The sequence below is a fragment of the Corvus moneduloides genome, chromosome 10 (assembly GCF_009650955.1).
Source record: "Corvus moneduloides isolate bCorMon1 chromosome 10, bCorMon1.pri, whole genome shotgun sequence".
Classification (NCBI taxonomy): Eukaryota; Metazoa; Chordata; class Aves; order Passeriformes; family Corvidae; genus Corvus; species Corvus moneduloides.
In genome coordinates this window covers 1,978,259-2,004,440 of record NC_045485.1, presented here as the reverse complement: position 1 = coordinate 2,004,440, position 26,182 = coordinate 1,978,259, and the positions used below count along the sequence as shown (strand labels likewise).

General features: G+C 55.6%; 4 protein-coding genes across 10 annotated transcripts; 1 reads left to right on the top strand and 3 right to left on the bottom strand.

Moving 5' to 3' along the window:
* The first annotated feature begins 133 nt into the window (after nucleotides 1-133).
* Nucleotides 134-14,866, top strand: ILKAP (ILK associated serine/threonine phosphatase). The gene is made up of 12 exons (XM_032119697.1): nucleotides 134-237; nucleotides 799-864; nucleotides 1,264-1,320; nucleotides 2,355-2,480; nucleotides 3,360-3,486; nucleotides 4,300-4,406; nucleotides 4,878-4,971; nucleotides 6,728-6,815; nucleotides 8,068-8,189; nucleotides 9,939-10,058; nucleotides 11,331-11,412; nucleotides 11,593-14,866. The coding sequence occupies exons 1-12, from the start codon at nucleotides 195-197 to the stop codon at nucleotides 11,731-11,733; spliced, it is 1,173 nt and encodes a 390-aa protein (XP_031975588.1). The 5' UTR covers nucleotides 134-194; the 3' UTR covers nucleotides 11,734-14,866.
* Nucleotides 14,867-14,868: 2 nt separating this feature from the next.
* Nucleotides 14,869-16,708, bottom strand: ERFE (erythroferrone). 2 transcript variants are annotated; one of them, XM_032119698.1, is made up of 6 exons: nucleotides 16,358-16,708; nucleotides 16,052-16,227; nucleotides 15,849-15,957; nucleotides 15,687-15,777; nucleotides 15,498-15,576; nucleotides 14,869-15,116 (listed from the first exon to the last, which is right to left on the bottom strand). In XM_032119698.1, the coding sequence occupies exons 1-6, from the start codon at nucleotides 16,683-16,685 to the stop codon at nucleotides 14,997-14,999; spliced, it is 903 nt and encodes a 300-aa protein (XP_031975589.1). In that variant the 5' UTR covers nucleotides 16,686-16,708; the 3' UTR covers nucleotides 14,869-14,996. The 2 variants fall into 2 exon arrangements, with proteins under 2 accessions (XP_031975589.1, XP_031975590.1); XM_032119699.1 differs by having other exon boundaries at nucleotides 14,983-15,171.
* A 371-nt stretch (nucleotides 16,709-17,079) lies between these two features.
* On the bottom strand, nucleotides 17,080-20,969 carry KLHL30 (kelch like family member 30). Of its 6 annotated transcripts, none has more exons than XM_032119694.1 (8): nucleotides 19,813-20,601; nucleotides 19,562-19,730; nucleotides 19,285-19,371; nucleotides 18,916-19,071; nucleotides 18,633-18,821; nucleotides 17,928-18,073; nucleotides 17,387-17,634; nucleotides 17,080-17,171 (listed from the first exon to the last, which is right to left on the bottom strand). In XM_032119694.1, coding segments are annotated over exons 1-8 (1,770 nt in total). In that variant the 5' UTR covers nucleotides 20,587-20,601; the 3' UTR covers nucleotides 17,080-17,170. The 6 variants fall into 6 exon arrangements, with proteins under 6 accessions (XP_031975585.1, XP_031975587.1, XP_031975584.1 ...); XM_032119693.1 differs by lacking the exon at nucleotides 17,080-17,171 and adding an exon at nucleotides 20,893-20,969 and having other exon boundaries at nucleotides 17,204-17,634; nucleotides 19,813-20,656; XM_032119691.1 differs by lacking the exon at nucleotides 17,080-17,171 and adding an exon at nucleotides 20,797-20,902 and having other exon boundaries at nucleotides 17,204-17,634; nucleotides 19,813-20,656.
* Nucleotides 20,970-21,442: 473 nt separating this feature from the next.
* Nucleotides 21,443-25,473, bottom strand: ESPNL (espin like). Its single transcript, XM_032119898.1, has 5 exons — nucleotides 25,257-25,473; nucleotides 23,549-23,601; nucleotides 23,065-23,202; nucleotides 22,771-22,978; nucleotides 21,443-22,730 (listed from the first exon to the last, which is right to left on the bottom strand). Exons 1-5 carry the CDS (start codon nucleotides 25,471-25,473, stop codon nucleotides 21,469-21,471), a joined length of 1,878 nt encoding a protein of 625 aa, XP_031975789.1. The 3' UTR covers nucleotides 21,443-21,468.
* Nucleotides 25,474-26,182: the final 709 nt, after the last annotated feature.

Below are 26,182 nucleotides of genomic sequence, written 5' to 3'. Positions count from 1 at the left end.
CGGCGCTGATTGGCAGCGCAGCCCCGCTTGCGATTGGCGGAGGGGCCGTTGCCGCGCCCCTGGGGGCGGGGCCAGCGCGGTCCTTCCGCTGCCGCCGCCGAGCTGCGGGCCCGTTTCCGGCCCTCCGCGGGTGCGGGTTGGCCCGGGCTGGCGTTGGCGGCCCGGCGCCGGGGCGGGCGGGAGCGGCGGCGGCGATGGATCTGTTCGGGGATCTGCCCGAGCCCGGCGCCGCCGCGGGTGAGGCTGCGACCCGTTCGGGCCCGCGCTGTCCTTCGGGCCTGCCCGGCCTCGGCCCGTCGCCTCACCTGGGCTCGGCCTGGCAGGCTGCGGGCCCCGCTGGGCCTGCTGCAGCTCGGCCTGGGCAGCGTGGCTCCGCGCACAGCCAGGCCGCCGCTACAGGGAGCCTGAGGGGCAAGGGGGAGGGTGAGGGGACGGGTTAAAAATCTCTTGGGAAATTGCCGGGCTTGGTGGGGTTCGTGGTTTTCTTTTCCTCCGGGGCTCCGTCCGCTGCGGTTTAGACCGTGTTGGAGCCTTTCCCCTCGCTGTGCTGCTGAGGGGTGTTAATGCGAGCTTAGTGGATTGCTAGCAGAAAGCCCCAAAAACCTGTCCTCAAGATAAAAGTTCACCTCAGCCCCAGGCAGGTGGTTATTTTGCTTGTGTAGTAGCTGCTAAAATTAGAGATGGAAGTAAGGCTCTCCTGGTTTACCACACCTGTGCTGGCTTGGGGACAGTCCTTTCAGACCAACTCTCCCCAGGAGTGCCTGTACTGGTTCCTTACTCTGCCCTGGTGCCTTGCAGGGAAAGATGCCCAGAAAGGGCCTCTGCTGTTTGATGATCTCCCGCCATCCAGCAGTGCTGACTCAGGTATGGGTGCTCTGTTCCTGCCATTAGTTTGGTTTTCCATGTTTTCTGCATCAGCATCTCTTTCAGATGAAGTTTGTGTAAATCCTGTTCTTTGTTAGACAGAATAAAGACAGTGGGGTTATCGGTACTGGTGTGCAGACCAGCTGCATGCATCCTGTTTGGTTTTTTATAACCAGGGTGCTACAGATGTTCCACATATATTCTATAAAATGTTCTGTAAAAATGTTCCCTGGAACAAATGCAAAGCCTAGATTTGGCCGACGAGTAACAGAAGTAGAAATTTGTCTCTCTTTGATAAACTTTCATAATTTCTTCACCTCAGGAGAGACCTAGGCAAAGCATTATTCCCTGAAAGGAACAAAGGTATTTAGTTATTTTTGTCTTTTTCTTGTGCTCCAGGGAAAGAAGGCTCTTTGCTCTTCGATGGTCTCCCACCAGCCAGCAGCAGTGACCCAGGTAAGGAGCTGTGCCACTCATTAGCCTCTTCTGAGCCACCTCTCTCAGGAAAGCCCAGGATGCAGCCTGTTGTGCTGGACATGTAGCAAGTTAACCTGGTGCTTATCTTTGCAGTCCACATTGGCTGACACTTCTTGTGGCAATTTGTGCCCCAATTGTTTAAATCAGGATTCTGAATCTTAAAAAGTAAAATTAGGCCTGTTCCCAGAAGTACATTCCTGTCTTTTGGGGAGCCCTGTTCTCTGTCTGAAAGCTTCCTGCTTTGGGAGGGAGAGTATGCATGTGCCCTGGTGCAGCCACTGCCCTGGCTGCTTTTCTGCTGTAGGCAGAGGCTGCCTCCTTGTCCTTGCTGAAAATGGCTTCAAACCCAGACTGCTGCTCTGGCAAGGCTTTCTGCATGCAGCCATGTGTTTGCTGTCACCTGGCAGGAGGTGAGATAATTCACTATACCCACATGAGACTAAATCTCCAGAAGGAAAAAGCCAGAGTTCTGATGTCAGGTTTTGCTTGCTAACGGTAATTTGTAGTCTTCTTCTGAACCCTCTAAAAAAATGCACATTCAGAGTAATAAAATAAGTTTCTTTGCATTGTTGTAGGCAGAGATCATAGAGGAAAATAATAATAATAATCTAGAAATGTTCCATCCTGTAACATTCAATTCCTGAGCAATTAAACTGGGGGGAAAAAAAAAAAAAAAAAGCCTGGTAGCTAAGAAATAAAACCTGTGGGTTGTTGGGGAGAATCAGCAGCCTGCCAGCCAAACATAGCTGTCCTGTGCCTGAGGTGGAGTCACACAGCATGAAGTGGTGAAATCAGCACTCGCTGGTTGGGCAGTGATGTGTGCCAGGGGTTGTATGTGCTGAGAGAAGCTGTGTGTGTGCATTTGTGGTTGGTTAGGATGTCTTTTGCAGTAATAACTCTGGGCACTTAATGCTGTGTAAGTGTGCTTTGCTATAAAAGGACCTGCTGCTGAATTTATGCAAGTAAAACAGTGCTGGAACACTTGAGCCACCTGCATTTTTGCTTTCTTTCAGCCTCCAGTGCTACTAAGCAAATCTCATCAGCAGGAAGCCAAGAGAAAGGGCAGAAGAGAAAATCCTTGGAGGAGGAGGAAGAGAAGAATGGCAGGGAAGAACTTGTGGAAAAGAAAGTTTGTAAAGGTTTTCAGACAGTTTGAAAACAAATGTACTCAATTTGTACTTTTGGCGTTGGGCTGAGTAAGTCCAGAACAAAGCTAAGCTTTGGTTCTTCAGTCTGCTTGCCTTTTCAGCCTCTTGTAGGAAACAAACTGCTGCAGGGGTCTGTGGAAGCCCCTCGAGCTTCCTGGCTCTATCCATCTCCTGGGCCTTCTTACTGTCCCTGCTGAAGTAGCAGAAGCTGAGCAGCAGGCACCTCAGCACTGGCAGGATAAGTGCTTGTGCTGCTGAGAGGGGGATTGGGTGTGGAACCTCTCTAAGGCTAGGTCCACACCACTTTCTTTTGCCACATCCACAGATCTCTCTGCTGGCTGCTGAGGAAGCCAGAGAGGGGGAGAGACGGGCTTGTTACATACAGGGCCTTTGACTTCAGTGCCTGTGTGCTGTGTTACAGCTTTGGGAGCAAGATGTGTTCAGTGGTACAAAGGAAAGGACATGTCCTGGGAACATCAGACCTGGATTTCCTGTCCTTAGTGCACTCTTTAAAGCTGTGCTTTACTTAATCTGCAGTTTCAGTGCCACATGCTTCCCCTGCCCACCCTGTTCCCCACCCCTGTTCAGAAAGAGTCCTGTCCAATGCCCAGCAGTCCTGCTTGGCTACAGCTGCCTGCTAAAATGAGGGCAGGCTGCTTTTAGAGCTGCTGACCTTGGGGACACATAAAAGCCCATGTTACAAAATAAATATATCCTGTTCACCAGCAGATGCTAGATGTTGTGTTGCAGGATGAGGGCTGCATTGCCAGGACAGGGCTCTGAAAGCTGAGAACTTACTGGTTTTTAGCTTGAGCTGAAGAGATGGAGGAGTTTGATTTGCATGCATGTGTCTGCTTTGTTCTCCTTTAGGATCAGTGGGCGTTCTTGGACTGAAGGGTTATGTGGCAGAGAGAAAAGGTGAGAGGGAAGACATGCAGGATGCACATGTCATCTTAAACGATATCACCGAGGAATGCCGGCCTCTGCCCTCCCAAATGTAAGTGGGCCCCAGCTGCCAGAACAGCCATCATGGGGGTGAGGGAGCTCCAGCTGGCTTCAGCTAAACCCAGGAGATGACCCTTTTTGCTTTGAACAGCTGATGCTCTTGTCTGCCTGTATTGTGGTGTATGGTTTGGGCTTGTTATTAGGAGACCTGGGGTGAATCATCAGCTAGCTGTGTTTCCAGGCAATTCACAGGGCTTGTGTGTACAAAACCCTCCCTTTGAGGGGTGCTTAGTGGATTCAGTCACTGACTGTACAAGGACCATGAAGGCCCAGTAACTCTGGATGTTGATCCTTTGTTATCCAAATGTAAGTGGGTATGTAAAATTAAAAGAATGTTCTCAAGCATCACCCTGATACTGGATTTAGCTTTAGTACTGTCCCAAGAGGTTTGTGTGCCGAGAGATCCAAGTTTTTTTGTCTGTAGCATAGTTGGGACAAGTTTAGGCGTGGAAGGTACTGTAGGATTGGCTAGACTGATACCTGTAATGCTGGAGAGTTGCAGTGTTCTTGAGGTGAAATGATTACCTGCTTTTATCCTAAATTGGGGTCTGTAAACCCTTTAGCCCTTCATTTTCTTGAGGAGGGGAAAATTACAAGAAAGTTCTCAGCTCAGTGCTGGAACATGTAAACTATGTAAATGCTGAATGGATGTGCTCAGAGAGCTGCTACCTTCTGTACCTAGGAGTGCAGGATTTTCAGTCTGGCTGACACTGGGCAGGGTATTAAGGAGAAGAATGTACTCGATCCCATTGCCTGGCTGATGGCCTTTCTTAGCCTCTTTCTGCTATTTTTTGTTCCCTCACAGCACACGTGTCTCATACTTCGCTGTTTTTGATGGCCACGGAGGAGTCCGAGCCTCAAAATTTGCAGCACAGAATCTACACCAAAACCTGATTAAGAAATTTCCTAAAGGTGAGAGGAGTGGAGCAAGGGCTGTAGGACAACCACCACCTTTTCTGTGTTGGCAGTGGATAGGGAAACTGATCTGTTTGGGTGTAGTCCTACAGTACTCATTCCTTATTCCCAGAGGCCTTGCAAGACTGCTCTGTCTTCTGGGGAAGAGGGCTGGAAGCCTTTTTGGCACAAGGGGGCAAGGAGCCAATTGTGACTTGCTAAGCAAGTGTGAGATGTGCTGTTGCCAGTTTTGGCAGTGCCACTTCAAGTGTGAAAATACTCCTGTGGTAGAGAGGTTCATGTCACAAACTCTCCACATACACTGCTGCCCAGGTTTCTGGTAGGGTAAGGCCAGGACCTGCCCCAGCTGCTCTGCAGAGTCCCAAGAGATGCACTGCCTGACTGAATGCTGGATGAGCAAAGGGACAGACGAGGATAGATCGGATATGTTTTACTTGGAGCTTAGTTGCTGTTTTTTCTGTCTGACAGGTGAGGTAGCCAGCGTGGAGAAAACTGTGAAGAGATGCCTTTTGGACACCTTCAAACACACAGATGAAGAGTTTCTAAAGCAGGCATCCAGCCAGTAAGTGCTAATGCTTTCTGTTCATTTATATTTTTTAGCGTGCATCTCTGAGGTCTGAGCAGAGGAAACCTCCCTTGTGTCATGCCTGTGCTTTGGCAAAACTCCACACAGCTCCACTGTGTCAGGCTGTGACTCTGCCAGCTGAGTGCTTGCTAGAACTAGGTCGTGCCATGTTCTGGTGTTACTCTATGGTAAGTGGTCTGTAGGATCCCTTAGACTAAAATTAGTGTTCCTCATGAGGGAAGGAAGCAAAACAGGTCCAAGGGCCACCTGTGTCCTCATCAGGGCCTCTTGTTTGCCTTCCTTTTAAAGACTTGCCATGTTGCTGAAGGGACTTTTCCCATACTGCCTAAGGTGGGATCTCTCTGTTGATGGCATCAGAGTGTGGCAGGAGGGGATCTGTAGGGGCCACTAAGCTTTCTTTAGAGCTGTGCTTGCCAGGCTGGAACACATCCCTGAGGTAGCTTTTAATGCCCTGTGTTGAAAGACCTAACTCTCCCAATGTAAGTTTAAATCTTGCTTTCTTCAACTCTTTAGAAGACAGAGATGTTGATGAAGAGTGTCCCTCTGTGGGGTAAATGCCAGCCTGCCTTGCAGCTGGGTGTGGAGTGCTGAGCACCCTGACCTTCTCTCTGTCTCTGCTGAGCTGATACACCGACTGTGTGGACTAGGGAAGATGTAGATTGCATTTCAAATACAGTCACTTTGTTACCAATCCTTTACACGTGTTTGACTTGGTTTTTTACTGTTATTATTTCAGTGACACCTCTATCACAGATGGAGAGACTTTTGATGCATTTGATTCTGCAATTTCCTGAAAATGTTCAATTTTAAGCAAATTGCAAATTGGCTCAGTCTCTTAAGCCTAATCAGAGCAACAAGTTTGACCAGGCAAAAGGAAGATGCTTTCTTGAGTCTGTCACAATAGTGTCTTTCTCAAACCAGCCTCTGGTCAGAAACATGACTTACGACAAAGTCACTACAAAGGATTGCTACAATAGCTGTATTGATGCTGAAATGAATCATGTTCATTCAGCCACACCTTCAAAATAAGGAAAAACCGGATGAAATGTGTCTAGAAATTAGTTTCTCAACGCTAGTTTCAGTGAAGAATGGCATCATAGCCAGGCTTTTTTGTGGAGAGGATTAGTCTGGCAGCTGTAATCTAAGAAATGCTTCTCATCTTACGTAGGGCTCTAGAGATAAAAGCTTAGCTACAGGAAGTGAAATAGGAGGAGAGTGACTGAGTGAGTGGTGGTGCTGCTGAGGTGGGGAGGGGGCAGGGATACTGTGAAAAAAGGAAGGAAAATGCAGCAGAAATGCCTTCTTTTTTGCTTACAGAGTTGGCCGTGCCTTCCTTTTGCTGAAAAGAAGCAGGAGTGTGGGGTGCTTGTTTGCCTTGTGATGCTGTAGCTGTTGGGCGGTCGTTAGGACTGAGCCTGTTCTGCTCACATATGAGGTTTCCTGGGAGCTGAGTGTGAGGAAGAGTTGGTGTGGGAGCTGTGGTTGGCAGTACTTACACCGGCTGGGCACTGGCTGTGCATTCAGAAGTCCGTAGTCTGTAGTTCCTCTGTCCTTGTCCAGTTTGCTGTTTATCACCAACCTGAGCTGCTTGCAGGCAGCTGCTGTGGCCATGTGCTACCTGATTGCTGTATGTTGGCACATGACTCTTCTTTGAGTCCCCAAGAACACTCTGTAATTAAACTTCTTAAGCGTTGTGTTTCCCCTTTAGTAATGTCATTTTTGTTCCCTTCAGGAAGCCAGCATGGAAGGATGGCTCCACAGCTACTTGTGTATTAGCTGTCGACAATATTCTCTACATAGCCAACCTTGGGGACAGCCGGGTAAGCAGAATGGAGACCACTGATGGCATCTTTATTCTGCCCAGAGCTGTGTGGTTTCTTTGGTTTGTTTGTTTGGGATGTCTGAGTTGTCAGGAGCTACTCAACTGTTCCTACAAAGCATCTTGTTTTGGGTGGGTACAGAGTACTTCTGTGTTGTCTCTCATAGTGTAAAACAGTGGGGTGTAAAAGCTCTCACTTTTGGTGCTAAATATTTCACAGTATCTGGAACAGATATTTCAGTTGGAAGGGACCTCCGACAACCATCTGATCCAACTGCCTGACCAGTGCAGGGCTGCCCTAAAGTGACACCATTGCCCAAATGACTCTTAGACACTGACAGTCTGGGGCATCAACCACCTCTCCAGGAAGCCTGGTGCAGTATTTGATTATACAGAAAGAAAGAGTTTCTCTTTAAAGAAACACTTCCTGATGTCTGGCCTGAACCTCCCCTGGCCCTGCTTTGAGATCAGCATTCCCGTGAGATCAGCACTTCCCTCTCCATGCCCCCTCCTCAGGAAGCTGCAGAGGGGGATAAGGCTGTCCCTCAGCCTCCTTCTCTCCAAACCAGACAAACCCAGAGCCCTCAGCCTCCTCCCCGGACACGCCTTCCAGCCCCAGCACCAGCGTGGTTCTCCTCTCCTGGACACACTCAAGCACCTTCCCATCATCTTTAACGCTGGAGCGCTGTGGGTGAGGCCGTGCCACTGCTGGGCACAGCCGGACTATCCCCTCTCCTGACCCGCTGGCCACGCTGTGTCCAGTGCCCCCAGGATGCCATTTGCCCTCCTGGCGACGGTTCCTACTGAGCTGCTGCCAGCCAGCACCCCCAGATCCTTTCAGCAGGGCTGCTCCCAGCCGCTCCTCTCCCAGCTTACACTTGTGCTCGGCGTTGCTCCACCCTGGGCGCAGAATCCAGCACTTGGATTTAGTAATTCTGTGCCACTGGCAATTGCCCGATGGTGCATCTATCCAGGTCCCTCTGCAAGGCCTCTTGTCCCTCCAGAGAGTCCATAGCACTCCCAGTTTGGTATCGTCAGCAAACTTGGTAATGGTGCATTCAACTCTTGCATCCAGATCACTGATAGAAGTACTGAACAGCACCTCCTGCCTAGGGATGAGCCCTGAGAAACACCACTGGCCACCAGTCACTGGCCTGATGTAGGAAGGACCATTCAGTACAATTTGGAGCTCTCTCTCAAGAAATGGTTGCTGTGGTGTGGTGTTGTTTGATGATGGTCTTTTGTCAGCACAGGCGATTCTGTGTCGTTACAATGAAGAGAGTCAGAAGCACACAGCCTTAAGCCTCAGTAAGGAGCATAACCCCACGCAGTATGAGGAGCGTATGCGGATACAGAAAGCTGGGGGAAACGTCAGGTAAGTGCCTGAGGGTGTGAATGAGCTAATCTAAACCCTAGCCTAATTTTGGGCCTGAGCACTGAGGTTTTGAAGTTTCCTGAACCCAGTATGCATCCTAGTTGAGAGCTTGGAGAGAATCTGTCGCTGCCTGTGGGAAGCACAGTGGTGCCTGAGGCATGGAAGGGTTCAGTTACTGGAGTTGGTTGATGTGGGCTGGTTTCACAGAGCCTTACAATGGCCAAGGCAGGACCCATGTGAAAGGCTGGCCATGGGACGCCAGCATAGGCGTGCTTAAGCTTGACCTACAGATTTTGACCTACAGAGCTGGACGGGATTGTTGAAGAAGTAACTGCTTTCTGCACATTGTGATGCTGAACAGAACTCATTTCCTTGCAGCATGACTCCCCTCTCTGTCATGTGAGAGGGAGCATGGTTTGAGGGAGCACAAAAGGCCCTCCAGCTGGTGTTGTTCCCCTGGGGTTAGCTGATGCACTGAGGCTGTCTGCAATAGGAGGGAGTTTTCTGGAGCCAAAATGTGATTATCATAATGTTCCTGTGCAAAAAGGAGTTCATGGTTGTTTGGAGAGCTGGTGCCAAACACAACAGCTGAGTCTTATTTCCCTGGCTATGTTGTCTCTTTTTTGAAGGCTGTTTCTTGATCTAGTGGCATCTTCACAAAGAGAGGATTCAGTGCAGGTGAAGTATCTTCATGCCTGTGGAGGCAAAATGCAGCCAGGGTGGAGAGGGGTGGGCTCAGTTCTGTTATGCTGCCGTGTCTGGAGTGCTTTGTTCCCCTTATCTCTGGAGAGCACATGCTGCACTTACGCATAGCACCGATCTCTCTTTGCACATGGCAAAGAGATGGCCCAGTGTCTGTTAGCTCATTGCAGAACTGGTCCCTGACTTCCTGGGAGCCTCTCCCACTGCTTGTAGTTCAATATTTTGGGCCCAAGAGATAAGCCACAAAGTGTGTGAGCATCAGATCTCTTCTCTGTGACATGCCTTGCTTCTTGCTTTTATCTCAAGCGGGGCTGCTTGGACTACAATGAATGAGCTTTGTGTATTCCCAGAGGGCACAGAAGAGCCTTTTTGGGAAGATGATTGTTGGAAAGGTGAAGTGTGGGAAGCTGTTTCTCTAGGGAGCTTGGTTAATTAGAAAAGCTTAACAAACCAGAGCTATTTCCTAAGGGGTATTGTAACTTAGGTTTCACAGAACTGCTTGCTGCAATCAGTCGTTACAAAAGGCCAAGTGATCAGGAGCTGAACATGCCGTGTTTCTCACTCCAGGGAACTGCCCACAGCTGAGCCAGTCTGTAGGGGTTGATGTCCTGATAGACAGGACACAGGAGGGGCTGCTGGCTCAGACCTCTTGCCTCTGCCACTCTGTGCTTCTAGTGAAGAGCAGTTTGCTGGATATCTTGCCAAAACATAATCTCTGTATTCAAACTATGCCACTGGGAGTTCAGCTCACATACAGCTCTTACTTCCCCAGCTTGCTAGGCTAAGCCAGACTTGAGTTAGGGCAGGGTGACAGAAAACAGCCTTGAAGTCTCCTGACTTCTTTTCCTCCTCCCCCTCACCACTTGTTTCCCAGCGCTTCACACAAACGTATAGAAAGGGAAGGAGCCTTTGAAGGGAAGATTTGAACTTGCTGGGGAAGTGGGTCATTATCTGTAGGCAGATGGATGCACGAAGTGTCCCCATCAGGCAGTGCAGTGAGATACACAGGTGTGGGGAGGGCTCTCAGTGCTTTCTTTCCTTGTGCAGGGATGGAAGAGTCCTGGGAGTGCTGGAGGTTTCCCGCTCCATTGGGGATGGCCAGTACAAACGCTGTGGTGTTATCTCTGTGCCAGATATCAAACGCTGCCAACTCACACACAATGACAGGTAAAGTGTGCCCTTGCATGGGGGGTTGTCTGTTCCACCTCTGCTCAGCAGAAACCACACAACCCTGTTTGATCTGCTGCGAGAGCCAAGGCACTTCAGATTGATCTCCCCAGAATCAGAGGATGCTCTTACTACTGATGTCTCTCTGTTTCTGTTCCTTATCAGAACAGTGGGATAATGCTGCTGCTCTGCCAGGATACTGTGAAGGCTCCTCTTGGAAGAACCAGCCTCATAGCAATAGCATACACAAGCCTTAGATGTCCTTTGTGCTCTGATTAAGTTCACACACCAGTGTTCAAGCAGTTAGTTAAGGCTTGAGTTCTTGGGTCTCCATCCTGTCCAAGAGTTGTTTCTAGCAGCTGTAGTGCCCATAAATACTTTTGCATTCGGCTCTGATATTTGAAGATTTGAGGTACTTTTCCATGATATGATTGGCAACGACAAATTGCGGTGAGCCTGCTGACTCTCAGAGGTGAGAGTGTAACCCAGTACTGCTGCTTTTTCTGGGATTAGAGTTCCATATCAAGTGATCCACTAAAATATTTCTAAAGATACTCTTGAGTATCAGGCACTGAAATGATGTCTTCAGAGGCATGTGCAGGCTGACCACTTCTGTAGGTTGGTTGTAGTTTTCCTTGTCCTGGTGACTCTGGTTAGGGCTCCTGGCTAATACAGTTCCCTGTGCAGGCAGGGAGTGCCCAGCAGGCTGTCTCCCCCATCCAAAGGGGGATGCTGTCCTTGCCTTGGGCTTTGTATCTCCTCAACCTTCTGAAGCTTGTGGCAATATTTTGTGTCAGAGTTTTCTGATCACAGTTGTGTCACGTGCTTTTCTTTTGAATTTGTGTATTTAAATTACCACATACCTCAGGAGTGTAGAAATGTTAAGTGATGTACATGAGGGATTCAGCTGTGTTTCTCTATTTCCTTGCATTAGCTGCTTCACAGGGAAAATACATGTATGGAAAGGACTCAAAGGAAAGAAGCAGTTCTTAGAGAAACAATGGAGCATTTGACCAGGATGTTATATATGATCTTGACAGTGTTGTAGGACTGCCAGGATGTCCTGATCTAGGTCTTACATTAGTTGCCTGGCTCTTTGGCCTGTATTTCGAATTGCCATGAATCATAGTTCAAAGGGATTTTCAGACAAGCTTTTGTGGCATCTTCCCTTTGGATCGGAGCATGGATGTTCGTGAAATAGATTGGAGGGATTTTGCTGTAGCTGGGGAGCCAAAAATTCAGCCTTGGAACCTGTCTCCACTTGATTTCCAGGTTCATTCTGATAGCGTGTGATGGCCTCTTTAAAGTGTTTACACCAGAAGAAGCTGTGAACTTCATTGTGTCCTGCCTGGAGGTGAGGAGAAGGCAGCGTGGGGGCTGGGTTTGTCAGTGCAGAGGGCATGAAATGGACTGCTGGAGAATCCTCCCTTATTCCCTAGGTTGCCTGTGTTTGTTTTGCTTCCCAATGCTTGGAAAATACAATGTGCGTGTGCCTGCCTTTGCTGGGAGCAATCAAATTTCTTTGTCCCAACAGGATAAGAATATCCAGATGAGAGAAGGGAAGCTGGAAGCAGATGCTCGATACGAAGCTGCCTGTAACAGACTGGCCAACAAGGCAGTGCAGCGAGGGTCGGCCGACAACGTCACGGTCATGGTGGTCCGGATAGAGCACTGAGGGATGAGGTGTGGTGGATGTAAGGAAAGGGAGAGGTCTGTGTGCATGCACGTGTGGCTGGGGGAGGGTGGGTCCTGCTGGATCCTCTTCAGTGTAAATAAAGGTGGTTTTTTTCTAATAGGTTTAGCTCACTCAGCTAGTAGGGTTGAATGTCTTGGCAATCGCAGTAAATTCATTTGGCAGGGGTGCTAGCAAGAGGCATCTGAGGGCATGAGTTCTGCCAGCTGTTTCAAATGGGGCAGTTCTGCTATCCATATCCTTGAGTTTTGTGCAAGACTCTGGGAGAGTCCAGAGTTCCAAGACTCAGTGGGAGCTCCAGGACAAGGCTGTACCATACAGACGGTGAGGTGCTCTAGGCCACCAGCTTGGGATGTGGTATGGGCTGTCCTCTTCACACTGGGTAGGAAATCTTTTGACTCTGAAGCTGGGCTGTGAGGTTGCCTGCAGCTGAGGGACACAAACAGTGCTTGCAGAGCAGCAGCATACCTGCCCTGTGCTGGCAGAACATGTTGGAGTTTTACCACAGTGTTAGTATGGAAAAAGTGGCTGGAGTTTGCTCCTGATGTTTTTTGGAAAAAGTGTTTTCACCAAATGGACTTGCCAGGCAGCTGAGCTACAGGCGGGCTCTATGCTTGTCTGTGCTATCTGAGGAGAAGGCATCTCAGGTTTTAGGTACTAATAAGTGTCTGGTATCTCATCCTGTCTCAGTGCCTCTACCAGCTGTTGCTGCAGTCAGTGTGCTGTTTTCCAGAGAAAATTTGGCTTAAGACCAAATGACAGAATGAAAGCTAAATGGATCAGGCTACCTAAGCACTTAAGTTTCCAATTTCCCACCCTGTGTGTGAGCAGGCAGTGAGGGGTCTGCACAGTGGTTACCTCCTTGCTGTGATGAGGCACAGCTGTAGTCCCAGGGGAGGTGGACAAGGGTGATGCGGTGGTGCCTGCTGTTTGTGCATAGCCCTGTGCAGGGCTGTGAGGCTTCCCTGGCTCCTGGATCTCTGGAACTTGGGAAGATGGTTCCCAGCTCCTGGGGTGTTTTCTGGAGCACACAGTAGCTGTCCTGTTTGGGACAGGTGGCTTGACCATCTTACCTCTATTTCTGCTCCAACAGTAGTCAGTTACACTTCGTGGGCTTAGGCTGAGAGTTAGGCTAATGCAGCCTGGTGCACACTGACTCTCTGCATCTCCTGCAGAGGGCTGAGGAAGGAAGTGGCCCTCAGGCACAGATTTTGGGTAGTGCTTGTCCTCTGCCAGCTTGTTCTGCTCCCAGCCATTCCTGTGTACTCTGATGTAAGGTTGCACTGCAGGATGAGCTGAGAGGGAATGCCTTTGTTAGCAGCACACTCTCCTGTTTTACTCTTGAAAGGCAAATTTGGAGAGCCCAGACAGAGTAGCTTAGAGTTGCTTCTGTTTGTGGCAAAAGAAATGCTGATGGCAAATTTCAGAAAGGTAACTTGCTTTCCCTTCTCAGCTCCCCCTTTTTTCCCACCTCTTGCACTGTGCCATGCTGCAAGAGCTGAGCCATGCTCCCAGCTTGGGGGCCTCCTTCCAGGAGGCCACTCTGAATTCCAATGCAAGAGTTGGTGAGAGGGATGTTAGCTTGTCTTTCTCTGACTGTTTTTCCTCCCCCTCCTTCCTCTTACAACACTGCTTTTCTTCCTTTAGGAAAAGTTCTGAAAGCACAGCTCCACCTAGGATTGGAATATGCAGTGTTATGGTACAGTTACTAACAATTACCATAAAATGTCCATTTTTCATGGCAAAGGGGAAAAGGAAGGAGCAGGTCTCAGCACACTTAGGAGTAGCCAGCCAGGTAGAAAAGCAGGCTCAGTCCCAGCTTTAGTGGAAGTAAAAAACCTGTTTGCTTTAATTTCCCAGTAAGGCAGAGTCTGCAGGAGGTTTCCTGAAAAAGCACTCCTTGCCCCAGTGCTCAGCAGCATCCTGCTGCTGAGGAGAGCTCCGAGACCACCCCAGGGTGGCTCATGCATGAGTGCTCTGCATGCAGTTCTCTCCCGTGGGGCTGACTGAACTTCTGTCCCCTTCCAACACTTGAGTGACGCTTCCAGTACCTCTGACTTAATCAGCTTTTTCAGTTTTGTGATCAAGTGCACTGGGCTCTTGGTATCTCACCTGCACAGGACAGCTCACAGCTGGGCAAGTCCTGCTTCCAGGCGCTGAGTCTTTCTGTACCTTCTCAAGTGTGTGTAGTAGGAAGAGAGGCAGCTGATCAGAGTGAGGCTACCTTGGCTCATCGTGTGTGGGGACTGGGAGGTGCTGCCAGGGCCAAGTTCCTCAGCTGGGCAGGAGCTGCAGTGGCCTCATGCCTGCCAGGAGCCTGCTGCCCACCTGATCAGCTGGGGGAGAAGCACAACGTTGCTCTCAGAAACAAGTTCTCTTTGCTTTGGGAGAAGTCAGCATTGAAACTGCACAGCCAGAGACTGTCCCCTCCTTCCCAGATCCAAACACCCCTACCCATAAATGCTGCATTAACAGCTACTTCACCGGGCTCCTCAAGGAGATGCAGCCTGTGGAGAAGGGCAGGCAGAGCCAGGGACGTCCCTGGGAGAAGGTGGGGCTAGGTACTGCTCAGGCTATCTTGCAGTGTTGCTGGCACAACTTGCCCAGTACTCAGTGCTACTAGGAAATCAAACGCCCAGCCTTCCTGGTCCTTGTCCTGCAGCCCTGGCTTGGTCACGTAGGCCTGTGCCCATCCTCAGCTCAGGCAGCTATCGGAGCCAGAGCAAAGCGTATCTGTGCTGGCCACAGCCTGGGCCCTGTGCCACCGGCAGGGAGTGCCTGGTGTGGGAAGTCACAGGACAGGAATTTGCTTTAATTGAATGGGCGGCATTATTGGGAGTTGGCTTTGATGATTAGTGCAAAGATGTTGGCTCCTGCCAGCAAACCTTCACTGCTCATACACTGCAGGGCAGCCAAAGCAATACATTGTCTGGCTTGGGCTGCTGAGACTGAGTCTGGGCAGGGAAGGGAAGTCCACTAAGGACGTGTGGGGCTTTGTACCAGGTATGGTGGGAGCTGAGCCCTGGGGAGAAGGCAACCATCTGCTGCCACTGTCAGCAGTATTTTCCAAGATGAACTTCTAGGCCTAACCTTTAGATAAAAGTGAATGCCTTTAGGTCCTGGTCAGACTGCTTTATTATTATTATCATCATCATCTTCATGATCTTTTGTCCATCCTCAGCTGGCTCTGTAGCGTGAGCAGTATCGGACCAGACTGCAGTTCCTGCATGAGCAAATGCTCTTCCCTAGGCTTGGTGCTGAGCAGGGGAGATGTGATGGTTGGCAGAGGGAAGAGTCTGGCCACTCCTGGCACGAGTTTCTTCACACTCCCAGCAGAACAGCACTGAAATCGGAGCCACTCTGAACTGTGAGGGGAGAGCCTGCTGTGTTGTCCAGGAAAACAGATGCATACTGCCCAGCCTGGGGGGGAGAGAGGGTTTAGCAGGGCTGGGACACCTCCCCTGGGCACCAGGCATGGCCTGGAAGAGCCAAGGAGAGAGCTCTCCCCTGCACACAGCAACCAAGAGCTGGAGGAGCTGCCCCTGCCCTTCCTCCTGGGAAAAGAGGAGCACAAGGCCTTTAGGGCAGCACAGTCTGTGCTCTAGTGCCCCAGCAGAGCTCTGCCCGGACTGTCACTGGGGCTTGGAGGTCATCTGAAACACAGACCTGGTGCCCAACCCTGGGCTAGGGCCACGAAAGGCACCTTCCTGCGCAGTACTGTCACCAGTGGAGCTGGCACCACTAACCTGCAGGTAAAGGGTGCCCGTGACAGAGATGGTGAAAAGGTCACCGCTGCTCTCCAGCCGGGATACAGTCTCCAAATTGCTGCAGAAGAGGGAGGGTAGTGGTGGGGGGAGCATTCCCTTCCTTTCCCAGGGATGCTGGGCTCCTTCCCCCCTCCCTGGCCCGGGGTTCCTGGCTTTGCCCTGCCATACCTGTTGTGCTGGCAGCGGGACTGCACACAGATCAGCACCCGCAGGCGGCTCCCTCGGCATCCCTGCCCCTTTCTCCGTGGCTCCCTGCACACTGTGACAGAGCAGGGGATGAGAGCCAGCCCAGACCCCCCCGGCAGGGCCACGGGCTGTCTGAGGGCTCACCAATGTGCAGCGTGGTGGTGAAGGCGTAGTATCCTGCAATGGGGGCTGTGTACTGCCCGCTGGTCAGGTTCAGCCCTGGGCCACGGTGGAACATCCCCTCCCTCTCAGGCTGGGACAGGGAATGGCTGGAGTTAGAGAAGGAGTCCCTGTGCCAGGGCGGGTGCCCCAGCAGACAGGGAGAAAGGGGCAGGCTGGGCACTTACGATGTAGAACAGCCCCAGCTCCTGCCACATTTTCTGCTGCACAGCGATGTCTTCACGCGTTTGGCAATGGAAGGCTGCTTCCACACGACGCTGGGCCCTGGCCTTGGGGTTGCCTTTGCTGCTTTCCCCCTCTTCCTTACCCCCTTCCCCAGCTGTGCAGGATATCTTTGGCATACCTGACCCCAAACCCCACCGGAGTTTGACGTTAGGAAGGAACCTTCCCTTTTCCTGGCTCTTTTGCCCAGCCCTGCTCTGCCTTGTCCCGCTATCCCCACAGCTCCCACCCTGGGCCCCCCACCCCGGTACCTCTGAGCAGGATCTGCAGCTCCCTCAGCAGCTCCTCCGGCATCGTGCGGGAAGCCGGGGCAGCCCCTGTCCCTCCGGCCTGCGCAGCACCCGAGGTTGGTTTTCCCGGAGAGCCGCGGACCCGATCGCCGCTTCCCCTCCCGGGGCTCCCGGCCAGCAGCATCCACGCCTGCCGGGGGTCGATGCGGGCCGCCCCGGGCCCCCCAAGTCCCGCCGCCCTCCCCGCAGCTGCTCCCGGGGCCAGCGACCGCTCCCGGGCTGCCCGCGGGGGTTCGGTGCCGGTGCCGGCGGCGCAGAGGAGCGCCAGGCACAGCTCCGGCAGCCGCATCGCGCCGCCGCTACCGGGAGGGCGGCCCCGGGCCCGCCTCGCTGCCGGGCTCTGCCCTCGGGGCGCGGGGCGCCTGCAGCGGGAGGTGCCCACCCCGCCGCCGGGGCTCCTCAGCGCGGCGCGGTTTTAGCGCTTCGAAAACACCGAACAACCGCAGGCGGAGCGGCTGAACCGTCCAGCGGTGCTGGCTCTGGGCCCGGCCGTCGGGGAAGCGTCGTCTTGTGCTCGCCCATCCCTCTGCCACCGGTACCGTCAGAGACGGGGTGGGGCTGGGACAGGAGTCTGCACCAGCAGGGACTCACCCAGGTGCCGGCTACTTCACCATGCCCTGGGGGGCATGCTGTGTATCCCAGGAATGAAACCAGGATTATGCACAGGCTGCTGGCCCCAAGTAGCAATGTCGGGCTTTGATGGGATGAACCACACTTTGGGAGGCCTTGTAATAACCTAAAATCTTTAGGGTTTTGGAAGTGGAAAGAGGCAGTTCTGAAAAAAAGCCACAAACCAAAACAAGAAAGTATTAGCCAAAGCATGTTTATAAGGAAAAGCCTTTTCCCTGCAGTGGTGGGGGAGAACATACTCCTGATGCCCTAGCCAGCCTGGCACAGGGGTTTCCACTTCCCACTTGCCAACCTGAACAGGCAGCAGCAACAGGGGAGCATGGCTGCATAGGGTGACAGGTATCACTGTGGCTCTCCTACCACCCATGGTCACCCTGGAAAGCTTCTGTCCACTTGGAGGTGTCCATGAAGATGGAGGAGGAGCTATGGAAGAGCCAGAGACAGGGCAGGGAGCCCTCGCATGTCCAGATGTCCTTGGTGCAGTCATACACCTCCATTTCTACCCGGTAGTCCCCGTCCATGCCCTTCCAGTGGCCACCGGTGACAAAGAGCCGGTCACCCAGTGCCACCATCCCACCGTTCTCGTGAAGTGTGTGTAGGAGCTGCACCTGTGTGAGGGACAGGATGAGATGTGCAAGGACCCCTTGGTGACCTCCTACTCCCACCACAGAGGACATTGACCCACCAGACATGTCTCCCTACCCCATCCTCTCTGTGGGGTTTGGGGGCCTCTGGTGCCTACTGCATGTGGGATGGGGGAGCAGGGGAGGAAAGTGTTAATAGAGCCAAGGGATGAGTGGGTAGGAGGGAAAAGGGGGTGCTGACACTGAGGGGGAGCAGCTGGGAACACCATCCCCATATCCCTGGGAGGGTGATCGTGCCTGGACCCACATCCCACTACCTTCTGCCAGATGTTTGCCTCTGGGTTGTACACATGGACCTTCTTGGTGTTATCCCCGATGAGGTAGATGAGCCCGTGCAGAGTGGCACAGCGTGGGGCTGAGAGGTACTTGGGGATGAAGGGGGATGTGATCACACTCCACAAATCTGCAAGGAGCAGTCATTAGCAGTGCATCCCACCCTTGGCTCTCGATGCAGCTGCCAGTGGCTGAAAAAAGCATTGCTATTTCAGGGGGAATTTGAAAGGGAGGAGGCAGACTAGCCAGGCAGTCCCCATCCCAGTCGAGGGTCTTGCATAAAAAACTGTGGGGTGGGCACATGGTTTGTAGTGGTGCTGTGGGATGGGAGTCTACTTGAGGAGGTTGCATTGTCACAGGGTGTTAGTTTCTTCCTAAGGCAGGCAGCCTCCCCCACCCCTATGGCTCAGAGATCCTGCTCCACCGAAGGTCAGGTCTGGGCTGTGTCAGACATCTGTGGCTCAGGTCCATGCTGCTAACAGCCACGCTCCTGGGGCTCCTGAGCCCTGTGCCACAGCCACCACCACACCCTGCTAGCACCTCCTGCTAGCACCCTGCTAGCACACCTGCTAGCTCACATCCCACAGGACCGTGCCTGGCAGCCCAGGGCGGCACCTGCCTGGGGGTGCTCCTCTGTTCATCTCCCAGGGACAACATTGGTGGGGTGTGGCAGCAGGGTCAGCCCTCACCTTGAACAGGGTTGTAGCACTGCAGAGTGAGTGCGTTGTACTTGACGGCGCAGGAGCCCACCAGGTAGAGCTTGCCCAAGCAGCTGGCAGCTGCAAAATTGCTCACGTACTTGAGGGCTGGGCTGATGGCACACCAGCTCTTGTTGTAGGGGTCATAGCGCTCCACCTCCACCACATCCACTGTTGTCCCTGCAGGGTGACAGGACACGGCAGCCACCCTGCTGCTCTGGGGCACCCATGGACTCCCACCCTGGCAGCACCCACAGGGTCTTTGCAGCCTTACCCCCAATCACGTAGATCTCACCATTGAGGACAGCGCTGGTGTGGTTTGTCCGGGCTCTCAGCATGGAAGCAATGGGCTTCCAGACACCGTCCCTGGGGCAGAAGCACCAGGCCTGCGTCGTTGACCACGTGTCATTCTGGGACCCCCGGGAGCCGCCTAGAGAGAGACAGGTCAGGTGGGCCAAGTGCAGCTGTCCCTGGGTATTCCTTGCCAGTGGCCAGATTTGCCCAAGCAGAGAGTAACGAGAGGACTTCACTCAGAGAGGAGCCTCTGGCCCCACACCAGTGCCTCGTGCTCATATCATTGTCCCCTGTCCTCCATCCCTGCTCCTCGAAGACCCCACCCTGCACCAGCAGCCCTGGCACTGACCTGTGACGTACACATCGTTGTTCAGAGCCACCAGGGAAAAGCCCCATTTGTTGTAATCAGGGAAGTCGGGCAGAGCCATCCATCGCCCTGAAACCCAGCAGAGCCAAGCAATGACCCCACAGCCAGCAATGGCACTTCTTAAGCCATCCTTGTTTCAAGCCCATCCCAACCCAAGCGGTGTCTCTCTAAACTGACACTAGTTTGGCAAGAGGTGGCTTTGGGGTAGACAGATGGTTAATTAGCATGGAGGGAGGTGGAGGAAGTGCAGGGCACTTACTGCTTTTGGGGTTATAGAAGGCAAAGTTCCTGGTGGCAGCTGGCATTTCCAGCCCCCTCTCCTCATCCTCACTATCCTCCAGCACACGGCCACCAACCACCACCAGCACCTCCTCTAGCTTCTGTGGTGGGGTTGGGAGGTTCTTCAGGGCACCAGTGCCACTCTGCCCCTGATGAAGAGACCAGGGCGGGGCCATCAAGCTCCTCCTTCCTGGCTCAGGGGAGTGGGATTTAGGGGAAGGGGATACCCACCATGGTGCGAGATCGGGCAACAAGGGCCTTGCTGGCATCTGAGTCACGAACAAGAGGCTCAGTGGCAAGGAGGTTCTGCAGGTACTGGTCAGGCAGTGAGACAAGGCGGGTCAGCTCCAGCAGCTCCGGCAGGAAATGGGCTCGGGATCCTGGGTCGTGGCGTACCCAGCGCAGTACAGCCTCAACCAGGCTCCGCTCCTCCTGCACCTGCAGCTGGTCATTGGAGAGGTAGACAGCCAACCTCTCCTTGGAGAGCTGGAGGAACTCCTCCTGAAGGGAGACGGCTTCAAAGTTCTCCTGCAAGAAAGACCAAGCCTTGGAGGAGACCTCAGGGCAGCCGTGGCTCTCACCAAACTCACAGATACCTAGGCAGTTGGTGGCATCCATCTGCTGCCGGAGGTAGCGGCTGCAGACCTTCTGGATAGCAGGGAAGTGGAGCTGGCTGGAGGTCCGCATCAGCCCCTCCACGTTGCCCTGGTTGATGGTGACCTTTCCCGTGTAGGCAAAATCAAGCAGCATCTCCAGCGCAGTGGGATCTACCTCCTTTAGCTCCACCCGTGCTGCAATGCTCTCAGCGAAGTCACCGGAGAACATGGCATAGAAGTAGTGACTGCAGAGGGCCAGGATGCCGCGGTGGCAGGGAAACTCCCGCCCGCCCGCCACCAGCGTCACGTCGGCCAGTTTGGGGTTGGTGCGCAACTGTTGCAGCCCCTCCAGCACGGCCTGGGCGTGCGAAGGCAGGCAGAAGTCAAAGTCGTCCATGTTCCTCACCATGGTGCTGGGGATGGCCGTGGGGCCTGGCAGGCGGGCAGTGCCCGAGCAGCGGGAGATGAGGCTGTCCCTGCTAGGAAAAGGCGACGGTGTCCCCCTCTCCCCCTGCTGCGACACCCTCCCGCCTTCCCAGTGCCCGAGTCACAGACAGCAGTGGCTGCACAAGTGCTTCCCACAGCCCCCCTCCCACTGATGGCCGTGTTTTCTCCTCACCACGCCGCAGCTGCCCTGCCGGGGCAGCGACCGCCCTTTTGGGGGTGATTTTCGGAGTGATTTGAGCCCTCTCGGCGCGCTCGCTCCCGCTCTCACCAGTGCTCCAGAGCCCGGCCGGCCCGCGGGAGGGAAGGGACCGCGGTCCCGGCGCTGGGCAGGGACACGCCGCATGACACGGGATCAGTCGGACGAGGGGCACACGCTATTTTTAGGCGGCACCTGGACACTGCTCCCTGTTCTTAAAGGCACCGCACGAGCAGAGCTGTCGCCGCGGCCCATCCTCGTCTTTGCCCCATCCCACGGCGCTGGTGCCTTTAGGGAAGCCTCCCCGAAGGGGTCGGCTGGGCACCGAGCCTGGAGGGACGAGCTCCCACAGCACCCTCCCTCCACCCCATCAGTAGCCGGGGGTCCCCGCGATGCCCCTCCTCGCTCCTCCGGCTCGCACTGCCGGTGCCGCTATAAATATAGGCTCTTATCTCACTCCGCGGCAGCCGTAAACACGCGGCGGCAGCCGAGGCCGGGAACACCCGCCCTGGGAGAGGGGGAGACGGGGGTGCTGAGGCGGCCCGCCCAGCTTAGCAGCTTTCTTCGCCGCCCCGGAAATCCTCGCTCAGCTGGGACAGAATCGAGAAGGTTTTTATTGCAGCCCGCGGCCTCCGCAGCCCCTCGGCATCACTCCTCCAGGCTGAAGATCTCGGCCTCCTTCTCCTTCCAAAAGGCAAAGCTGCGATCGATGTAGCGGCAAATCTCCTCCCCGTCCTCCCCGGGCTCCCGAGGCCGCTGGGCCGGGCTGTGCAAAGTCCCGAAGTACCGTGCCTTGATGTCGTCGAAGCCGTCGCGCCAGCCGCGCCGCCCGGCCGCGATCTCGTCGATGACGGCGCGGTGGAAGGCCCGCACAGCCCGCCAGCCATGCCGGCCCAGCTGCTCAAACACCTCGAAACAGAGCAGGTGGCGGCCTCGGCGCTCCTCGGGGGTCAGGTCCTGCTCCAAGATGCGGAAATAGCCCAGCATGAATAGCTCCAGCGACAGGCTCTCGTACTCGGCCGGGCCGCCCCCCGCCACCGACACGAACTGCTCCGGGGAGAGCAGGGTGCGAGCGGGGGGCGGCGGCGGGGGGCGGCGGGAGGCGGCGTCCCTCCAGCCGCTCAGGAGCCTCTGGATGGCCGCCCTCTGCCGCGCCAAGCGGGCCGCCGCCCGCGCCCCGCTTCCCGCTGTCTCCCGAGGGTCCCCGGCGGCGGGCCGTAAGGGCGCGTAAGCGGAGCGTCTCCAGTGGCTCAGGAAGAGCATCACGATCCGTTCCTTCCTCAAGCTGCCCCACTCTGACCCCGGCCCCTGCCCCTTCCCCGGGGAGCCGCCGCCGTCGGAAAACGCCTCCTCGCAGCTGATGCCTGAGTCGCTGGCGGCCTCCGCCTCGCCGCCCCCGGCCGGCGCGCTCCCCGCGGCCCCCCAGGCGGGCTCGAAGGCGCCGCGCAGGCTGCGGACGCAGACTCCGCACTGCCGGATTTCCCGCTGCGCCAGGCTGCCCCCAGGCTCCCGGGGATGCCCGCCGGCGGCGGGGAGAGCCGAGGTAGCGGCGGGGAGAGCGGAGGTGGCGGCGGGCGCCGTGACGGCAGCGCGGGGACCCTGCACCCCCTCGGCGTGGGCCAGCAGCGCTGCCAGGCTGTTGACGGCTCCGGCCAGGCGGCCGCACCAGAGGGGCAGGGGCTGCCCCGGGGCAGGCGGGGGGCTGCGGACGGAAATGCTGAGCAGCGGGGCGGGCAAGAGGGCGCGTAGCTCCCGCACCAGGCGCCGCAGCTCGCCCTGGTACACCTCGCCGCGCCGCCGCAGCCGCAGGCTCTCCACTGCCCTCTCCAACTGATGCAGGTCTGCCTCGGTCAGCAGCTCCCCGAACGGACCCAGCACGGCCTGGTGGGAGCGCGAGAAGCTCCAGGAGCCTGCATCCTGCGGAGAAAGGCGGTCAGCGACTTTCGACACCCCATGCCCCTTCTACTCCCCGTGCCCCTCGTACCTGCCCTCCCGCCGGGTCCTCGTCCGCCAGTCGGGCCCGCAGCCGCCGCACCATCACTTGCCGCTTCCACTCGGGGATGAGCCGGCCCCGCTCATCGTGCGTGGGCACCAGGGAGTCCACGTCTACCTCCGCGGGGTTCGGCCAGGGGGGCCCCACCGGCCCAGCCGTCCCGTCCTGTGTGGATACAGTCATGGGGGGCTCGAAGGGCTACAGCGGCCGAGAGGACGAGCCGGGGGCCGCGGGCCGAGCCAGCGACCTACCGGGTGGGCGAGGAAGGGCGCCGGGATCCTGGCCCGCTGCGAGGGCTTGCGGAGCTTCAGCTCCGCCGGCACCGACCTGCCGGGCTCCATCCCCTGCCGGGCCGGGCGGCTGCTGGGGGCAGAGGCGCGGGCCTCCTCCTGGGGGAGGGCAGCAAGGGGAGGTGGGCCCCAGCTCCTCCAGGGCCCCCCCCAGCTGAGGGGTGAGCCGACACATCACCCCGGTCCTTGGGGAAAACCCTTCTCGGAGGAGAGCCACGGGTGGATCTCGTTCCTTCAGAGGGACGGAGCTGAGGAATCCCTGCTGCCCGCTCTCCCCCAGAGGTGCACTACGACGCCCCTGCAGCCAAGGACCGAGCCCGGGGCCGCCCCATGGCCGCCAGCCCTTCTTGGGGCATCCCATGCCCCCAGCCCGTCCTCCCGCTCCCTGAGGTGACATTCCTCGGGGATGGGGGTGCCCACTGCCCCAGGCCCAGTGGGGTCTTACCTGCACGGGGCTGAGCTGGCTGCCGAAGTTAGGGGGTCGGGTCCTGTCGTGCCCTGCTCAGGGAACACCCAGAGGTGGTGCAGCTGCACCCCCAAAGTCCCTGTGTGGAAAGCAACGAGCAATATGGGGCAGGAGGGGAGGTTGGAGTGCTCGGGCAGCCCTGGAGAGGACAGGGGCCAGGGCTGCAGTGCTGGGGCAGGAGGGGAGGTTGGAGTGCTCGGGCAGCCCTGGAGAGGACAGGGGCCAGGGCTGCAGTGCTGGGGCAGGGCACAGAGGCATTGAGCATTGTATTAATATTTGATGGGGCATCGAGTGGCAGCACCAGGGCTCAGTGGGTGGAACTGGCGCTGTTCCTGGAGATAGTAGCTTGGTGACTTGGCTCCAAGCCTTGTTCTGCTCTTGGGGCCAATGGAGAATGGCTGAGACTGGTCATGGCCCCAGGCCAGCTGCTGGGGACAGAGGAAGCCTCTTGCATGGGGCACTGAGGGCAGGTTCTGGCAGTGGGGGATCTTCAGCAGAGGGATCTGCTGCACTGCTGCCTGGGCATGTGTTACTGGCATTCAGCCACATTTGTATTCTTTCTCTCCATCACCATCCATTATATATGGCCAGGATGGACTCTTGGGGCTCACTTACATGTGAGAAATTCAATCGAGGAGCTGGAATAAAATTAGGAAGCAGCAGATCTAAGCCTATAAACACCGATTAGCTGGCGAGGATCCATTACAGAGTCAGCCTCTCAATCCCTCCCTGGCTCCAGTGCAGGCTGACACCCAGCTCTCATGGGGGGGATGAGCTTTTGCTGCCCAGCAACAGAGCCACAGTGGGAGCGAAGGTTGTGCTTTGATGTACTGTAGGAGGGGGGAATTTGCTGAAAGCCCTTTGGTGGATGGTTGTGCCAGGGCTGTCTCCCCCAGCCCTGGAGAGCTTCTCCCAGGATTGCAGCTCTCCATAGTGCAAGGGTGTGCAGGCATGAGAGGAGAGGAGGTTCTGTCCCAAACCTCCATCTTGGCCTCATTTCTCATTCTGTTCCTTAGGAAAGCAGGCACTGGCCACTTTGGGATCTGCTCGGAGTCTCAGGGGACTTTCCCTTTCTACTTTCTCTCCTTTCCCTTTCCCTCTCCCTCTTCTCCCTTTCCATTTCCCAGCTGCATACCCACAAGGATGAGCAAAGCAGCGCAGAAACAACCAAGGGTGGCCTGTCCCCTTCAGTTTCAACAACCACATTCATCCCTCTCCACCAGTTCTTCAGCCATATCCCACCCTCTACCCAAGATCCCACAATCATATCCTTCCCTCTCCCACAGCTCCCACTCCCCCAGTGCTGCAGTAATGAGCAAACGGGCAGAAAAACAAGGCAAGGCCCTTCTCAGCATCCCGGTTTTCATTTCAGAGGGGCCATGGAGGCTCCACTACAAATGGGACCAAGGGGAGGAGGTGCAGGTGGTCCCCTGAGGCCAACTCTTCTGCCCCGCTCCCTCAGCAGCCACAATGGACCGTCCTGGCCTGGCCCGTTTCTGTCCAGCTCCTCCAACACTCTCTGGACACGCTGCTGGGGCACGGGGGGGGTGGGGGGCACTGGAGAATCTCTGGTGCCAGCGACCTCCAGCAGCTGCCTCCTCCTGCTGCTCCTGCTGCTGCCGCTGCCGCCACCGCGCCACGAAGGGATGGAGGCGGCGGCGGTGGCGACGCGGGGCCAGCCCGGCACGGTTGTCCTGCCCCTGCAGCAGGCGGATGGCCCCAATGGGCTCTTGGCAGATGGGGCAGGTGGCAGCGGCGTCGGGGGCAGCCCGGGGCTGGATGCAGGCGTGGCAGAACACGTGTCCGCAGGGCTCCACGGCAGCGGGGCTGCGGAGGGGATCCACGCAGATGCGGCAGATCCTGACGGCTCGCGGCGCTGCTGGCTCTTGCCTGGCCTCCTCCATTGCTGCTCCCGGACCTGACTCCTCTCAGCTGCTGGCAGGACTCGAAGGCTTGGCTTCCACTGGTGGCACTCAGGTGTTCCTCGGCCTCTCGTGGGACTCACAAGCTCCTCGGTCACTGGCAGCACCCAGAGGCTCCTTGGTCGCTGGCAGCACTGAGAAGCTCCTCACACACTGGCAGTGCTAAGGCTCCTCACACACAGGCAGCGCTCGGAAGCTCCTCGGCTGCCAGCGAGTCCCAGGTTGAGTGCTGTGGCACTGCCCAGCGCTGGTGTCCGTAGTTACCTACCCACTGCAGGCAGAGTTCACTGCGAGCTGTCCCGAGATGGCGCCGGCCGCACGGTGCCGGCCGCTGGCCGCTCCCGGCCCCGGGAGGGCCCTGGCCCACGCGCCTCCCCCCCCCTCCGAAGAAGAAGGACTGCGTGCGTTCTTGTCCTTCTTCAATATGTCATCACAGAGGTGTTACCAACGTCTCTAATTAGGCCAGCAACATGTCCATCGTCAGAGCCTTCAGGGATTGGCTCTGCTGGACAGAGTAGAAGCTTCGAGCAGCTTCTCTCTCAGAAGCTGCCTCTGGGGCTTCCCCCGCCCACCAAAAATAAACCCCAGACTGTTTTAAACTAACACACACCTTAATCATTGTATTGTGTGTACTCGCTTGTATTCAATGTTACGGCTGTTGTAACACTGTGCTGGAAAATGAAGTATGGAG

Bases quoted from the DNA above. Each gene is read 5' to 3' on its own strand.
- ILKAP (XM_032119697.1), top strand. From the start codon at position 195: ATGGATCTGTTCGGGGATCTGCCCGAGCCCGGCGCCGCCGCGG. The intron at 1,321-2,354 runs GTAAGGAGCTGT...GCTTTCTTTCAG, and splicing joins AGCCAGCAGCAGTGACCCAG to CCTCCAGTGCTACTAAGCAA. The intron at 4,407-4,877 runs GTGAGAGGAGTG...TCTGTCTGACAG, and splicing joins GATTAAGAAATTTCCTAAAG to GTGAGGTAGCCAGCGTGGAG.
- ERFE (XM_032119698.1), bottom strand. From the start codon at position 16,685: ATGCGGCTGCCGGAGCTGTGCCTGGCGCTCCTCTGCGCCGCCGGCACC. The intron at 15,958-16,051 runs GTAAGTGCCCAG...TCCCTGTCCCAG, and splicing joins AGCTGGGGCTGTTCTACATC to CCTGAGAGGGAGGGGATGTT. The intron at 15,117-15,497 runs GTTAGTGGTGCC...CTCCCCTCACAG, and splicing joins CGGGCACCCTTTACCTGCAG to TTCAGAGTGGCTCCGATTTC.
- KLHL30 (XM_032119693.1), bottom strand. From the start codon at position 20,586: ATGGTGAGGAACATGGACGACTTTGACTTCTGCCTGCCTTCGCACGCC. The intron at 19,072-19,284 runs GTCAGTGCCAGG...GTCTCTCTCTAG, and splicing joins CAACGATGTGTACGTCACAG to GCGGCTCCCGGGGGTCCCAG. The intron at 18,074-18,632 runs GTGAGGGCTGAC...TGCTCCTTGCAG, and splicing joins GTGCTACAACCCTGTTCAAG to ATTTGTGGAGTGTGATCACA.
- ESPNL (XM_032119898.1), bottom strand. From the start codon at position 25,473: ATGGAGGAGGCCAGGCAAGAGCCAGCAGCGCCGCGAGCCGTCAGGATC. The intron at 23,602-25,256 runs GTGCCGGGCTGG...TTCCCTGAGCAG, and splicing joins GCTGCAGGGGCAGGACAACC to GGCACGACAGGACCCGACCC. The intron at 23,203-23,548 runs GTAAGACCCCAC...GCCCTCCCCCAG, and splicing joins GCCAGCTCAGCCCCGTGCAG to GAGGAGGCCCGCGCCTCTGC.